This window comes from Eschrichtius robustus, chromosome 6 (assembly GCF_028021215.1).
Source record: "Eschrichtius robustus isolate mEscRob2 chromosome 6, mEscRob2.pri, whole genome shotgun sequence".
NCBI classification, from domain to species: Eukaryota; Metazoa; Chordata; class Mammalia; order Artiodactyla; family Eschrichtiidae; genus Eschrichtius; species Eschrichtius robustus.
Window position 1 is genome coordinate 22377490 of NC_090829.1, and position 15763 is coordinate 22393252.

Sequence of the window (15763 nt, forward strand, 5' to 3'; positions counted from 1 at the left end):
CTTTTGCACAGCAAAGGAAACCATAAACAAGATGAAAAGACAACCCTCAGAATGGAAGAAAATATTTGCAAATGAAGCAACTGACAAAGGATTAAACTCCAAAATTTACAAGCAGCTCAATATCAAAAGAACAAACAGCCCAATCCAAAAATGGGCAGAAGACCTAAATAGACATTTCTCCAAAGAAAATATACAGATTGCCAACAAACACATGAAAGAATGCTCAACAACATTAATCATTAGAGAAATGCAAATCAAAACTACAATGAGATATCATCTCACACCAGTCAGAATGGCCATCATCAAAACATCTACAAACAATAAATGCTGGAGAGGGTGTGGAGAAAAGGGAACCCTCTTGCACTGTTGGTGGGAATGTAAATTGAGATAGCCACTATGGAGAACAGTATGGAGATTCCTTAAAAAACTAGAAATAGAATTACCATACGACCCAGCAATCCCACTACTGGGCATATACCCTGAGAAAACCATAATTCAAAAAGAGTCATGTACCACAATGTTCATTGCAGCTCTATTTACAATAGCCAGGACATGGAAGCAACCTAAGTGTCCATCAACAGATGAATGGATAAAGATGTGGCACATATATACAATGGAATATTACTCAACCATAAAAGGAAACGAAATTGAGTTATTTGTAGTGAGGTGGATGGGCCTAGAGTCTGACATACAGAGTGAAGTAAGTCAGAAAGAGAAAAACAAATACCATATGCTAATACATATATATGGAATCTAAAAAAATAAAATAAAAAGAAAATTGTCATGAAGAACCTAGGGGCAAGACTGGAATAAAGACACAGACCTATTAGAGAATGGACTTGAGGACATGGGGAGAGGGAAGGGTAAGCTGGGACAAAGTGAGAGAGTGGCATGGACATATATACACTACCACATGTAAAATAGATAGCTAGTGGGAAGCAGCTGCCTAGCACAGGGAGATCAGCTCGGTGCTTTGTGACCACCTAGATGGGTGGAATAAGGAGGGTGGGAGGGAGGGAGACAGGAGAGAAGAGATATGGGGATATATGTATATGTATAACTGATTCACTTTGTTATAAAGCAGAAACTAACACAGCATTGTAAAGCAATTATACTCCAATAGAGATGTTAAAAAAATAAATAAATAAGAAAACATATACTTAAAATGGCTTAGATCACAAAAGTAATCTTCCACATATTCTTTTATTAACTTTAGTTTCGCCTTTCAAATTTAGGACTTTAATCCATCCATATTTCACCTTTGCATGTAGTACTAGGTAGAGATGTACTTTTTTGGCCATCTAGTGGGCCAGTTTTCCCAATACCATCTACCTAGCAATGTCCTCTCCATTAGAATACAATAAAGGTGCCACTTTAATTTTGCATTAAATTGCCATATATTTAGGGTTGTGTCTCCGAGCTCTCTATTGTATTCCATTGGTCAACTTGTCTGTTCTTATATTAATACCACACTAGTTTTATTGTTGTTTAACCTCAGCTTTATGCTACGTCTAAATGAACTGCTAAGGTAAACCTGCCTGTTACCCTTCCTTCTTTTTCAAGGTTTATACGGCTAATTATAGAAGTGCATTCCTTCATATGAATTTTGTAAAAATTTTCAAGTAAATTGAATTCCTTTAAAATAACCAGATAGAATTTGATTGGGAAGGCACTGGGTCTCTAATTTGGAGACAATGTTTTTGTAATATGTTTGATTTTTATTCAGATCATCTTCTACATGCTCTACTAGGGCTTTTAAATTCTTCCCATAGAGGTACTATATATTCCTGGTTAAACCAGATATTTTACAGATTTAGTTGATATTATTAATGTTATTTTTATATCTGATTATACTTTCTAATGTACTGCTGGTTTAGAATAAAAACTACTGTGTTTATAGGATAATCTTGATTCCAGCAATATCAATAATATCTCATTATTCTGAGTCTCTCTGTTGATTCTGCTTGTTTTTCCAGGCGTATGATCCTATCGTCTATAAATAATGATAGTTTTATCTCTTTCCTTACAATTCTTGAACCTCTATTTCTTTTTCTTTCCTTATAGCTTTGGCCAGGGCTATTGGTCCTACAGAAAATGGTGGCTGTGAGAGTTAATATCCTTGTCTTATTCCTGATCTTAATGTTTCTCCATTGAGCTATGATGATTTTTGATATAGTTTTTTTTAACAGTATTCTGACTTTTTATTTTTTATAAAAGCTTTATTAAAATATAGTTCACATACTAAATAATTCACTCTTTTGAAGTGTATAATTCAGTGGTAATTTTTTACATATAAACCTTATTAAGTTAAGGAAAATTCTTTCTACTTCTAAATTTCTGAGAGCTTGTGCAACTTTGTGAATTTTTTGTATTATTTGAGACAATCATATGATTTTTCTCCTTTAGGCATTAATGAAATTAATTACATTGATTTTTCTGATGTTAAACTCTACTTGCATTCATGGACTAAACCCTATGTGATCATGATGTATTATTTTTTTAATATACTTGGTTTTAGTTAGCTCATATTTTGTTTTGGAGTACTGCATCTCTCATCATTCGTGAACCAGATCTATAATATTTTGCTTATATTTCTTTTGTCTGGTTCTGGAATCAATATTTTACGAGCTTGAAAAATGAACTAGGAAACTATTGCTCTTTTTCTATTTTCTAGAACAACTCTTTCTTAAAAGTTTGGTAGAATTCATTTGGAAAACCATCTGAGCCTTTTGGGCAGGGGAGGGAATGTCAACTATCATTTCAATTTCTTTAGTATCTCAAGTTCTGTTCTCTGTTTCTTCTGTCCTGTTTCATCTGATCCTCTGATTCGCAGGCACACCTCATTCCCCACTGCCCCATTCACATGTCACACTCAAGTCTTTATCTCTGGAGATCCTGACTATACTTTAAGGCAGAACATAAATACCCTATTTTTATGAGTCAATTCCCAACCCACCATAACACTGTTATTCCTTCCTCATTGCCCCCTGATAGTTCTGTGTGTATATCTTACACATTTATACCACCCTTATCAGGATTATCTCTATGTGTTATTTCCATTTTTATCCAGCAATGAATAATCTAACATCATAGGTATAACATAATCTTTATCTTGCATGAAGCCCTGTTTGCTCTAAAACTAAAAGTAAATTTTGTAAAACTAGAGAGCATAATAATAATAGTGTCTATTTTTTGCCCTTTCCCTTTGAATACAAACATAAAAGCCTTTGTATATACTTTGTACTGTGTGCGAACATTGCTCTTCCTCATCCAAACTGCACGCCTAGCCCCATCTGCCCCATGAATCCTGATTGATCCTGTGGGCTGTCTCTCATACCTGGATCTTGACCTCACTCCCTAAACGCCTTCTCAGTAAATGTGTATTAGGAAGGAATAGGAATGCTGCCAGACCAGAGTTGTGGAGAAGTTCACCACTTTCAAGGTAAGGCACAGAGCTCCACATCTAAGCTGAGTTGGTGAGACTTCTAGGAGGGTTCTGCTACCCAATGTAAGCTGCCTTTTCTAGGGAGCATTGACTATTCACTGTGATCAGAGATAGTATGATGCTTCAAAGAGAAACAGTTGGCAGATGTACAAATAATTGTTCTATTCACCTTTCATTCACTTTTCTAAGAAACTTCTCTGTACCATAACCACTGTTGGGGTTACAGAGATGAAAGACTGTCATTGCCTCCACACCCCATTTAAGGTGCTCACAGTCTGGTAAGAAAATTAATTAAACACACTCACTCAAATTTACAAATGATAAGAGCTGTGACAGAAGCAATTTCCAGTGACTGGGGGAGGACCCCGGGGGCTAATCTCTGGTGAAGCCCACCTGGGGTCACAACCACAACACAGTAATCAGCAGTCAGTCCTTGAGCTGTCTTAAAGAAGTGGGACCTTGTCTGTGAAATCCCTACCCCACCACGTATTAGCTGTGGGACTTCAGGAAAGCTACCTGGTTCTTCTGAGCCTTAGTTTTTTCATTTGTAAAATGGGGTCAGTGGCACCGGCCTCATGTGGTTGTTGACATGAGGAGTTAATGCTGTGATGTGTGTAACGCCTGGCCCGCAGCCGGGGTCAGGCTCCTGGGAGCTGCTGTTTCCCTTGTGGCTGGTGCCATAGCTCTCTGCTTCTGATTGCAGGTGGTAACACCAGATGGGCGTGGGAAGAACCGAGCTAAGTGGGGCCTGCTGAAGAATATCCAGACTGCCCTCCAGAAACGCTTCTGAGTGCCCCCGCAGAGCAGGCAGCAACCTCAGAGACATACCACAAAATAGACATATATAGACACACACACATATGTATATGTATTTTTCTCACCACATTCTTCAATGAGGTTGTAGACGATGTTCCTGGGACGTCTAAGCCATTTCAGCAGGAGTCTACTAAGAGCTAATAAAAGGAAATGCCTGATGTCATGGCTTGCTGTTTGTTCATTAAATAGAAACTAAGACACAAAAGTCAGCAAGTGGCTACGTTTCCATGAGCTCAGACCTAATCCTAGGCTCAGAATTCTGTGGTGTTTTGTATGAGGCAGCGTTGGTTTAAAAAAATTAAAAAGGCACTCTCTTTGAAGTCAGGCTCCCTGGGTATGCATGTTGACCCTGGTCTAACTAGCTCTCAGTGTTTGGGCAAGCCACTGATTGATGGGGAGCTCATTCCCTCACTATGCGGTCTATTTTAATATGAAAAGGCTAACATTGTTAGAATGCGCTTCCTAGTTATTGAGCCTGAACTTGTTTTCCCATAACTTTAACCCCATGGTCTGAGGTCTGCCCCAGAGCCGTAAGAATGAGAATACTCCCTCTTCTCACTCCTTCTGATCCCCAGGCAAAGGAAGAGCAATAGAATGCCTGGTGGGGGGCACCCCCCTATGGTTCTTTGAAGCAAGGCAGGAAAGAATGGCAGAGTCGTGTGTCAGCTCCCGCCTCACTGAACTTGGCCAGGCCCTTCAGACCATGTGAAGTACCCAAGCTTCACAAGGACCCATCTGCCTGGAACGACCCACTCCTGAACCCCACCCCACTGCTGCCTAGAAAATACCACCAGTCTTTCAAGACCCAGCTCAACCACTTCTGTGAAGCCTTTGCTGATTCTCCAGGTGGTCTAAGTGGGGATGATACCTCCTTCCCCTCCTGGGTTCTCACTAAACCCCAAGCCCTCCTCCCCCACCCCATCCCCCACAGAGACATCTCTTCCAGCCCGTGATGCTCAGGAGCTCTCATTGGTCCCCAGTCTTTAGGACAGAGATGGCATCTCATTCATTCTGTCCCAGTGGCTGGCTCAGTGAAACTCACATTGCACATTAATACCAGGGACAGAGGAACTACTGCTGGAAGGCAGGCACACAGAGTCACCCTCCTGTGAACCCACCCCCAATACGTCAGTTTGCACCATGAGGGTCTACACACAGAAGTGGGAGTGGGCATGGAAAGGGACCAGTGGTCAGTGGCCTCCACCTCCTCTAATCCCATCCTTTTCATGAGCTGTCCCATGGCAGGTGTGGCCAGCTCATCTGGCTTCACCCGGAGGACCATGGCTTTGCAACCCATTATTTTGCCCAGAGACTCAGCATCAGAGCCAGAAAAGCCCCTTTCCCTGTGAAAGATCCCTAGCGATGATCTTCTAATAATGTGAGATGAAACCAAGCAGATTCCTGCCCCGCCTCCCAACAGCATTACAAGAAGGAATACCCGAGGGAGCTTCGTTATGATCCTATTACTATAAATGATGGCTTGAATCCACCATCAGATTTGGTATTACCATATAATCATTTCTGTAAAAGCCTTCAAAATCATCATTAGCACGGGGAGCAAATTAAATGACATGCCAGCAGGGATTTTACTACTGATAAACTAAAATGAAATTAAACTAAAAAAAAAAAAAAAAAAAAAAAGAATGATACGAATTTTGCATTACAATGATCACACCTATTCACAGAGCCAAGTAGGATGGCCAGAATCAGATAAGCACCAGCACCCTGATCTTGCCTCTTTAGAGAACGTGTAAACTTGCATTCAGCAACCAGGAAGTTAGTGGGATTCTCTGAGAGGCCCATTTAAGTGGTAGCTGAGCTGTTCTTCCAAACACAAGATGAAATTTCTTAATGATGCAGAAACCCTTGCACATCATTTGTTCCCTGAGGTTATGATTCACACAGAGTGCACCCTCCCAGGACACTTCCTGTGGTATAAAAAGGGAGGCAAGAATCTGGTGTAATACCAGCACTTTATTAACCAGTTGCATGGTCTTGAGCGAGTCCCTCTCTCACGCTGGATGTCAGTTTCTTTGTCTATATGATGATGTGGTTTGATTAGGTATTTTAGAGCTGATCTTTAATTAAATAAGAATAATGTTTCTTTCCCTGCTTCTTCGGATTGTTGTCAAATTCAAATGAGTAATATACATGAAAGCATGTTACAAAGTGGAAAATACTGTTAAAGAGGAAAGTTTTTTAATTGAAGTATAGTTAATGTACAATATTATATAAGTTACAGGCATACAATATAGTGATTTGTAATTCTGCATGTGCACAGTAGTACATATATGTTTGTGTGTGTGTATATATATATATTTATGTGCCAAATATAACAAAGATTCATCTATATACACCACTGTGTCCAGCTATAATCTCTCTGTATATCTACGTATTTCAGCATCCCTATCAGTCTTTCTTTAGAGAACAGTGTATGGCTATAGGAACAGATAAATAGTGGCAGTGTCTACTTGAAAAGAGCTTACAGTATATTCGTACAGTTGATAGCTAAGAAAATGGTAGTTTTCTGGCACCTCTCCTCTTCTTACTTTTTTTCGTTTTCTTTTTCTTTTTCTTTTTATATTCACTCTAGATTCATTCATTCATTTAACACATCTGTAATGAGACTTGGGTGCAAGGAACACAGTGGGAAATTCAACAGGCATGGTCCCTGCCCCACATATTTTATAGTCTAATGAGGAAGACAGATAAAGATATAAGTATATAGATGACTAGAAATGATGAAAAGTGCTAGGGAGGAAAGGAGCATGGAGCTGGGAGGTATCGATTCTAAAGAGGGTGCAATGGCCTGAATGTTGTGTCCTCCAAAATTCATGTGTTGAAACCCTAACCCCAATGTGGTGGTGTTTCCTAATTACCTTAGGAGGTAATTAGGTCATGAGAGTGGGGCCCTCAAGAATGCGATTAGTGCCTTTATAAGATGAAGCTAGAGAGCTAGCTCACTCTCTTTCCACCACAATGAGAAGACAGCCATCCACACCCCAGAAGAGGATCCTCAACAGAACCTGATTATGCTGGCACCCTATCTTGGACTTCCAGCCCCTAAAACTGTGAGAAATAAATTTCTGTTTTTATAAGACACCCAGTCTATGATACTTTGTTATAGACACCCAAACGGACTAAGACAGAGGCTGTCAGTGAAGGGCTCCCAAGAGGTGAATTTAAACCTGTCTCCTTAAGAATGGAGAGGAACCAGTCATGTGACAAGCAGAGGAGAAAAACATTCTTGATAGAGCTGCAACAGGTGCCAAGGTCTTGTGGCAGGAAAAAAAACAGGAACACAGCCCCGGAGGCTGGATTGCAAGAAACGAGGAGGAAAGAAGGACGGGTAAATGGTCTTGGCAGAACTTGTGGGCCATCACAGAGGTCATGCGTCTCAGGAAGCTGTAAGCCAAGCAATGTCACAACCCTATTTATATTTCAGTAGTGTTACTTTCGGTTCTGTATGGGCAGAGAGTTGCAGGGAGCCAAGAGAAAAGGCAGGAAGACTGTTAGCACAAGCGTGGTTACTTGGGCTGGGGGGACAGATTCGAGGTGGAATCAAGAGCCCTTTCGGACCAGTGGGGTGAGTATGAGTGAGCAGGAGAGAGTAATCAAGGATGGTGTCGAAGATTCTGGATTAAGCACTGGGTGGGTGACGGATCCAAACAGGAAAGAATGGACAAGTTTCAGTTTTGGGAAACATTAGAGTTCTGCCTTAGATGAATGGAGATACTTGAGGGACTAGTGAGCAGAATCAAGTAGCAGCAGCTGGTTATTGTATCAGTCTGATTCAATCTGGAAAACAGAAACCACACCAGTCCTTTTAACAGGGAGAACTGAATATGGGAATTGGTTCAATAGAGGTTGGAGGACTCAAGACAGAAAAGGGACACTGGGATAACACAGAGGTGGCAACTATCACCCCTAGGAGCCACTGTCACCCCTAGGACTGGGGGAATGAAGGGAAGAGGATGGGGTTATCAGAACCAGAGGCTCAGAGGAGGAGCCCTGCAGAGCTGGGGCCCAGATCTCTGAGCGAGGGTCGCTGCCAGATTGTGCTGGTGTCTCTGGGGGAGTTCCAGGAGGCCAGTTCTAGGAGTGTGGGGAAAAGAGCTGGAAACTGACAGTAACAGCTAAACTGCCACAGCCTGGGAAGGACCATCACTGGGAAGGACAGTGATACCACCCAGAAGAGGGAACAAGACAGAAAGGAGCTCTTTCCTTCACTCCCTTCAAGGCATCCAGTCTTCCTCTGGTGTCCCCTAGTAGCAGAACCACATGGAGCCAGCTGGCAAAAAAAAAAAAAATGCTATCTGCAGAGCCCCAGCCTCAGCATCAGAGACCGAGTCCAGACAGTCGAGGTAAGGGCTGAGAGACACCAGTTTAATAATTGGCACAGTTTTGTAAGACTAGGACCCAAAGGATAGGCCTGGGCTAGGGACACAAACTGGAGTCAACAGTGAATGTGACTCTGTGATTTGCTAGAATGCTAATGACACCAATTGTCCCCAGCTCAGCTAGGTTCTTCAGGAGAGACCAAAGAGACATAAAGCTAGTTCCCATCTTCAGGTTGCTTCCTAACCACAAGGCCAACTGGAAAGCAACTGGACATATTGCTTGGCCTCTGGAGCTACCCCCACCCCAAGTGAGCATTGGAATCACCTATGGAGCTTTTTAAAAATACAGATGCCCAGGGCCCACCCCAGAGCCACTGATCAGACTATATAGCACAGGGGCCTGGGCATTGGTGTTTTCTAAAAGCCTCTGGGTGACCGTGAGGAGCAGCCCTCTCCCAGACCAGCAAACATTTGGGACCCTCTAGATGGTGGCCTGAGTTGTTGGAAGATGGTTCCTGGCTGCAGTAGGACCAGAGTTAGCCTTTGAGGAATGGGCAGGAATTGGACAAGGCACAGGCCAGAAGGAAGGGCACCACAAGGACAGCTTGCAAAAGGGCAGGGAGACAGGAATGAACAGGGAGCTGGGCACCACAGATCCTCAGAAAATGCTCATTGATTTGAGTTGTTAAACTCTGAGTTTACCCTGTGCTATATATCTCTCTTTTTGCTTTGAGAGATAATGAAAAACAGGGTATGTGGGGAAATGTTGATATCGTTTAAATTATCGATATCATTTTAACAGTTGCTCTGCTCCGAGATAAATAAAGTGGTATATGCAGGGAACAGAGAGATAATATGAACCCCAAAATGGCAGGAGCACTGCTACCCACAGGTACCCCTGTTTCTGCCCACTGCCATGTCTTCCTGGTACAAAATCTCAGCAGCACCCAGACCCACACACTCAACTGTGTCACATGCACACACACACATACACTAATATACACACACTCACACTCATGCACACACATATGGGTACACACATACACGCACACACGCACACAAGTGCTCCACATTCACCGCATCTGAACCACATCATCCATTCCAAGGTCAGTGAAATTTTATACACACACACACACACACACAATGTACTATATATGTGCATATGTAATCGAATATTAATGGAATAAAACATTATTCAGCCATATAAAAGAATGAAATAATTCCATTTGCATCAACATGGGTGGACCTAGAGACTATCATACTGTACTAAGTGAAGTAAGACAGACAAAGACAAATATCATGATATCACTTATATGTGAAATCTTTAAAAATGATACAAATGGAGAGGCAGGGGATGTGAAGATAGAGGTTGGAGTGATACAACCGTTGCCTGGAAGGGGGCCACAGAACACAGAATGCGAGCATCCCTTAGAAGCTGGAAAAGCAGGGCATCATGCACGTGATCTCCATTTGACAGTCCCACACTACCTTCCATTTGGATCAAGCAGTTTAGGAGTCACCTGGTGGCAAAATATATAAGAAAGGCCTCAATAAGAATCAATGAGAGATTAGGAACAAAGATGGCAGAGTAGAAGGACGTGCTCTCACTCCCTCTTGTGAGAACACCAGAATCACAACTAGCTGCTGGACAATCATCAACAGGAAGACACTGGAACTCACTAAAAAACATACTCCACATCCAAAGACAAAGGAAAAGCCACAATGAGACAGTAGGAGGGGCACCATCAGAGTAAAATCAAATGCCGTAAGTGCTAGGTGGGTGACTCGCAGATGGGAGAACACTTATACCACAGAAGTCCACCCACTGCAGGGAAGGTTCTGAGCCCCATGTCAGGTTCACAACCTGGGGGTCTGGCAACGGGAGGAGGAATTCCTAGAGAATCAGACTTTGAAGGCTAGTGGGATTTGATTGCAGGACTTCAACAGGACTGCGGGAAACAGAGACTCCATTCTTGGAGGGCGCACACAAAATAGTGTGCGCATCGGGAACCAAGGGAAGGAGCAGTGACCCCAGGGGAGACTGAACCAGACTTACCTGTGAGTGTTGGAGGGTCTCCTGCAGAGGTGGGGGGTGGCTGTGGCTCACTGTGGGGACAAGGACACTGGCAGCAGAAGTTCTGGGAAGTACCCCTTGACGTGAGCCCTCCCAGAGTCCGCCAATAGCCCCACCAAAGAGCCCAGGTAGGCTCCAGTGTTGGGCTGCCTCAGGCCAAACAACCAACAGGGAGGGAACCCAGCCCCACCCATCAGCAGTCAAGAAGATTAAAGTTTTACTGAGCTCTGCTCACCAGAGCAACAGTCAGCTCTACCCACCACCAGTCCCTCCCATCAGGGAACTTGCACAAGCCTCATAGATAGCCTCATCCCCCAGAGGGCAGACAGCAAAAGCAAGAAGAACTACAATCCTGCAGCCTGTAGAACAAAAACCACATTCACAGAAAGATAGACAAGATGAAAAGGCAGGGGGCTATGTACCAGATGACGGAACAAGATAAAACCCCAGAAAAACAACTAAATGAAGTGGACATAGGCAACCTTCCAGAAAAAGAATTCAGAATAATGATAGTGAAGATGATCCAGGACCTCGGAAAAACAATGGAGGCAAAGATGGAGAAGATGCAAGAAATGTTTAACAAAGACCTAGAAGAATTAAAGAACAAACAAACAGAGATGAACAATACAATAACTGAAATGAAAACTACACTAGAAGGAATCAATAGCAGAATAACTGAGGCAGAAGAACAGATAAGTGACCTGGAAGACAGAATGGTGGAATTCACTGCTGTGGAACAGAATAAAGAAAAAAGAATGAAAAGAAATGAAGACAGCCTAAGAGACCTCTGGGACAAGATTAAACGCAACAACATTTGCATTACAGGGGTCCCAGAAGGAGAAGAGAGAGAGAAAGGACCCGAGAAAATATTTGAAGAGATTATAGTCAAACACTTCCCTAACATGGGAAAAGAAATAGCCACCCAAGTCCAGGAAGCGCAGAGAGTCCCATACAGGATAAACTCAAGGAGAAACACGCCAAGACACATAGTAATCAAGCTGGCAAAAATTAAAGACAAAGAAAAATTATTGAAAGCAACAAGGGAAAAATGACAAATAACATACAAGGGAACTCCCATAAGGTTAACAGCTGATTTCTCAGCAGAAACTCTACAAGCCAGAAGGGAAAGGCATGGTATACTTAAAGTGATGAAAGGGAAGAACCTACAACCAAGATTACTCTACCCAGCAAGGATCTCATTCAGATTCGATGGAGAAATCAAAAGCTTTACAGTCAAGCAAAAGCTAAGAGAATTCATCACCACCAAACCAGCTCTACAACAAATGCTAAAGGAACTTCTCTAAGTGGGAAACACAGGAGAAGAAAAGGACCTACAAAAACAAATCCAAAACAATTAAGAAAATGGTCATAGGAACATACAAATCGATAATTACCTTAAACGTGAATGGATTAAATGCTCCAACCAAAAGACGCAGGCTTGCTGAATGGATACAAAAACAAGACCCATATGTATGCTGTCTACAAGAGACCCACTTTAGACTTAGGGACACATACAGACTGAAAGTGAGGGGATAGAAAAAGATATTCCTTGCAAATGGAAATCAAAAGAAAGCTGGAATAGCAATACTCATATCAGATAAAATAGACTTTAAAATAAAGAATGTTACAAGAGACAAGGAAGGACACTACATAATGATCAAGGAATCAACCCAAGAAGAAGATATGACAATTATAATTATATATGCACCCAACATAGGAGCACCTCAATACACAAGGCAACTGCTAACAGCTATAAAAGAGGAAATCGACAGTAACACAATAATACTGGGGGACTTTAACACCTCACGTACACCAATGGACAGATCATCCAAAATGAAAATAAATAAGGAAACAGAAGCTTTAAATGACACAATAGACCAGATAGATTTAATTGATATTTATAGGACGTTCCATCCAAAAGAGCAGATTACACTTTCTTCTCAAGTGCACATGGAACATTCTCCAGGGTAGATCACATCTTGGGTCACAAATCAAGCCACAGTAAAATTAAGAAAATTGAAATCATATCAAGCAGCTTTTCTGACCACAATGCTATGAGATTAGACATGAATTACAGGGAAAAAAACGTAAAAAACACAAACACATGGAGGCTAAACAATACGTTACTAAATAACCAAGAGATCACTGAAGAAATCAAATAGGAAATCAAAAAATGCCTAGAGACAAATGACAATGAAAACACGACAATCCAAAACCTGTGGGATGCAGCAAAAGCAGTTCTAAGAGGGAAGCTTATAGCTATACAAGCCTACCTCAAGAAACAAGAAAAATCTCAAATAAACAATCTAACCTTACACCTAAAGGAACTAGAGAAAGAAGAACAAACAAAACCCAAAGTTAGCAGAAGGAAAGAAATCATAAAGATCAGAGCAGAAATAAATGAAATAGAAACAAAGAAAACAACAGCAAAGATCAATAATACTAAAAGCTGGTTCTTTGAGAAGATAAACTAAATTGATAAACCATTAGCCAGACTCATCAAGAAAAAAGAGGGAGAGGACTCAAGTCAATAAAATTAGAAATGAAAAAGGAGAAGTTACAACAGACACCGCAGAAATACAAAGCATCCTAAGAGACTACTACAAGCAACTCTATGCCAATAAAATGGACAACGTGGAAGAAATGGACAAATTCTTAGAAAGGTATAACCTTCCAAGACTGAACCAGGAAGAAATAGAAAATATGAACAGGCCAATCACAAGTAATGAAATTGAAACTGTGATTAAAAATCTCCCAACAAACAAAAGTCCAGGACCTGATGGCTTCACAGGTGAATTCTACCAAACATTTAGAGAAGAGCTAACACCCATCCTTCTCAAACTCTTCCAAAAAATTGCAGAGGAAGGAACACTCCTAAACTCATTCTATGAGGCCACCGTCACCCTGATACCAAAACCCAACAAAGATACTACAAAAAAAGAAAATTACAGACCAATATCACTGATTAATTTAGACGCAAAAATTCTCAACAAAATACTAGCAAACAGAATCCAACAACACATTAAAAGGATCATACACCATGATCAAGTGGGATTTATCCCAGTGATGCAAGGATTCTTCAATATACGTTGATCAATCAATGTGATAAACCATATTAACAAATTAAAGAAGAAAAACCATATGATCATCTCAATAGATGCAGAAAAAGCTTTTGACAAAATTCAACACCGATTTATGATAAAAACTCTCCAGAAAGTGGACATAGAGGGAACCTACCTCAGCATAATAAAGGCCATATACCCACAGCAAACATCATTCTCAATGGTGAAAAACGGAAAGCATTTCCTCTAAGATCAGGAACAAGACAATGATGTCCACTCTCACCACTATTATTCAACATAGTATTGGACGTCCTAGCCACGCCAATCAGAGAAGAAAAAGAAATAAAAGGAATATAAATTGGAAAAGAAGAAGTAAAACTGTCACTGTTTGCAGATGACATGATACTATACATAGAGAATCCTAAAGATGCCATCAGAAAACTACTAAAGCTAATCAATGAATTTGGTAAAGTTGCAGGATAGAAAATTAATGCACAGAAATCTCTTGCATTCCTATACACTAATGATGAAAAATCTGAAAGAGATATTAAGGAAACACTCCCATTTACCATTGCAACAAAAAGAATAAAATACCTAGGAATAAACCTACCTAGGGAGACAAAAGACCTGTATGCAGAAAACTATAAGACACTGATGAAAGAAATTAAAGATGATACCAACAGATGGAGAGATATACCATGTTCTTGGATTGGAAGAATCAATATTGTGAAAATGACTATACTACCCAAAGCAATCTACAGATTCAATGCAATCCCTATCAAATTATCAATGGCATTTTTTACGGAACTAGAACAAAAAATCTTAAAATTTGTTTGGAGACACAAAAGACCCTGAATAGCCAAAGAAGTCTTGAGGGGAAAAAAAAGAGCTGGAGGAACCAGACTCCCTGACTTCAGACTACACTACAAAGCTACAGTAATCAAGACAATATTGTACTGGCACAAAAACAGAAACATGGATCAATGGAACAAGATAGAAAGCCCAGAGATAAACCCACACACCTATGGTCAACTAATCTATGACAAAGGAGGCAAGGATATACAATGGAGAAAAGGCAGTCTCTTCAATAAGTGGTGCTGGGAAAACTGGACAGCTGCATATAAAAGAATGAAATTAGAACACTCCCTAACACCATACACAAAAATAAACTCAAAATGGATTAAAGACCTAAATGTAAGGCCAGACACTTTAAAACTCTTAGAGGAAAACATAAGAAGAACATGCTTTGACATAAATCACAGCAAGATATTTTTTGATCCACCTCCTACAGTAACGGAAATAAAAACAAAAATAAACACATGAAACTTCAAAGCTTTTGCACAGCAAAGGAAACCATAAACAGGACGAAAAGACAACCCTCAGAATGGGAGAAAATATTTGCAAATGAATCAACGGACAAAGGATTAATCTCCAAAATATGTAAACAGCTCATGCAGCTCCACATTAAAAAAGCAAACAACCCAATCCAAAAATGGGCAGAAGACCTAAATAGACATTTCTCCAAAGAAGACATACAGATGGCCAAGAAGCACATGAAAAGCTTCTCAACATCACTAATTATTAGAGAAATGCAAATCAAAACTACAATGAGGTATCACCTCACACCAGTTAGAATGGGCATCATCAGAAAATCTACAAACAACAAATGCTAGAGAGGGTGTGGAGAAAAGGGAACCCTCTTGCACTGTTGGTAGGAATGTAAATGGGTACAGCCACTATGGAGAACAGTATGGAGGTTCCTTAAAAAACTAAAAATTGAATTACCATATGACCCAGCAATCCCACTACTGGGCATATACCCAGAGAAAACCATAATTCAAAAAGACACATGCACCCCAATGTTCATTGCAGCACTGTTTACAATAGCCAGGTCATGGAAGCCACCTACATGTCCATCGACAGACGAATGGATAAAGAAGATGTGGTACATATATACAATGGAATATTACTCAGCCATAAAAAGGAACGAAATTGGGTCATTTGTAGAGACGTGGATGGATCTAGA

At 40.8% G+C, this 15763-nt stretch overlaps 1 protein-coding gene across 1 annotated transcript in view; it reads left to right on the forward strand.

Moving 5' to 3' along the window:
• Nucleotides 1-4235, forward strand: part of TRIM42 (tripartite motif containing 42) — a 30904-nt gene extending 26669 nt beyond the window's left edge. Inside the window, exon 5 of the mRNA XM_068547336.1 lies at nt 4149-4235. Coding sequence (XP_068403437.1) covers nt 4149-4235 — 87 coding nt within the window. The remainder of the gene's footprint in view (nt 1-4148) is intronic.
• Nucleotides 4236-15763: the final 11528 nt, after the last annotated feature.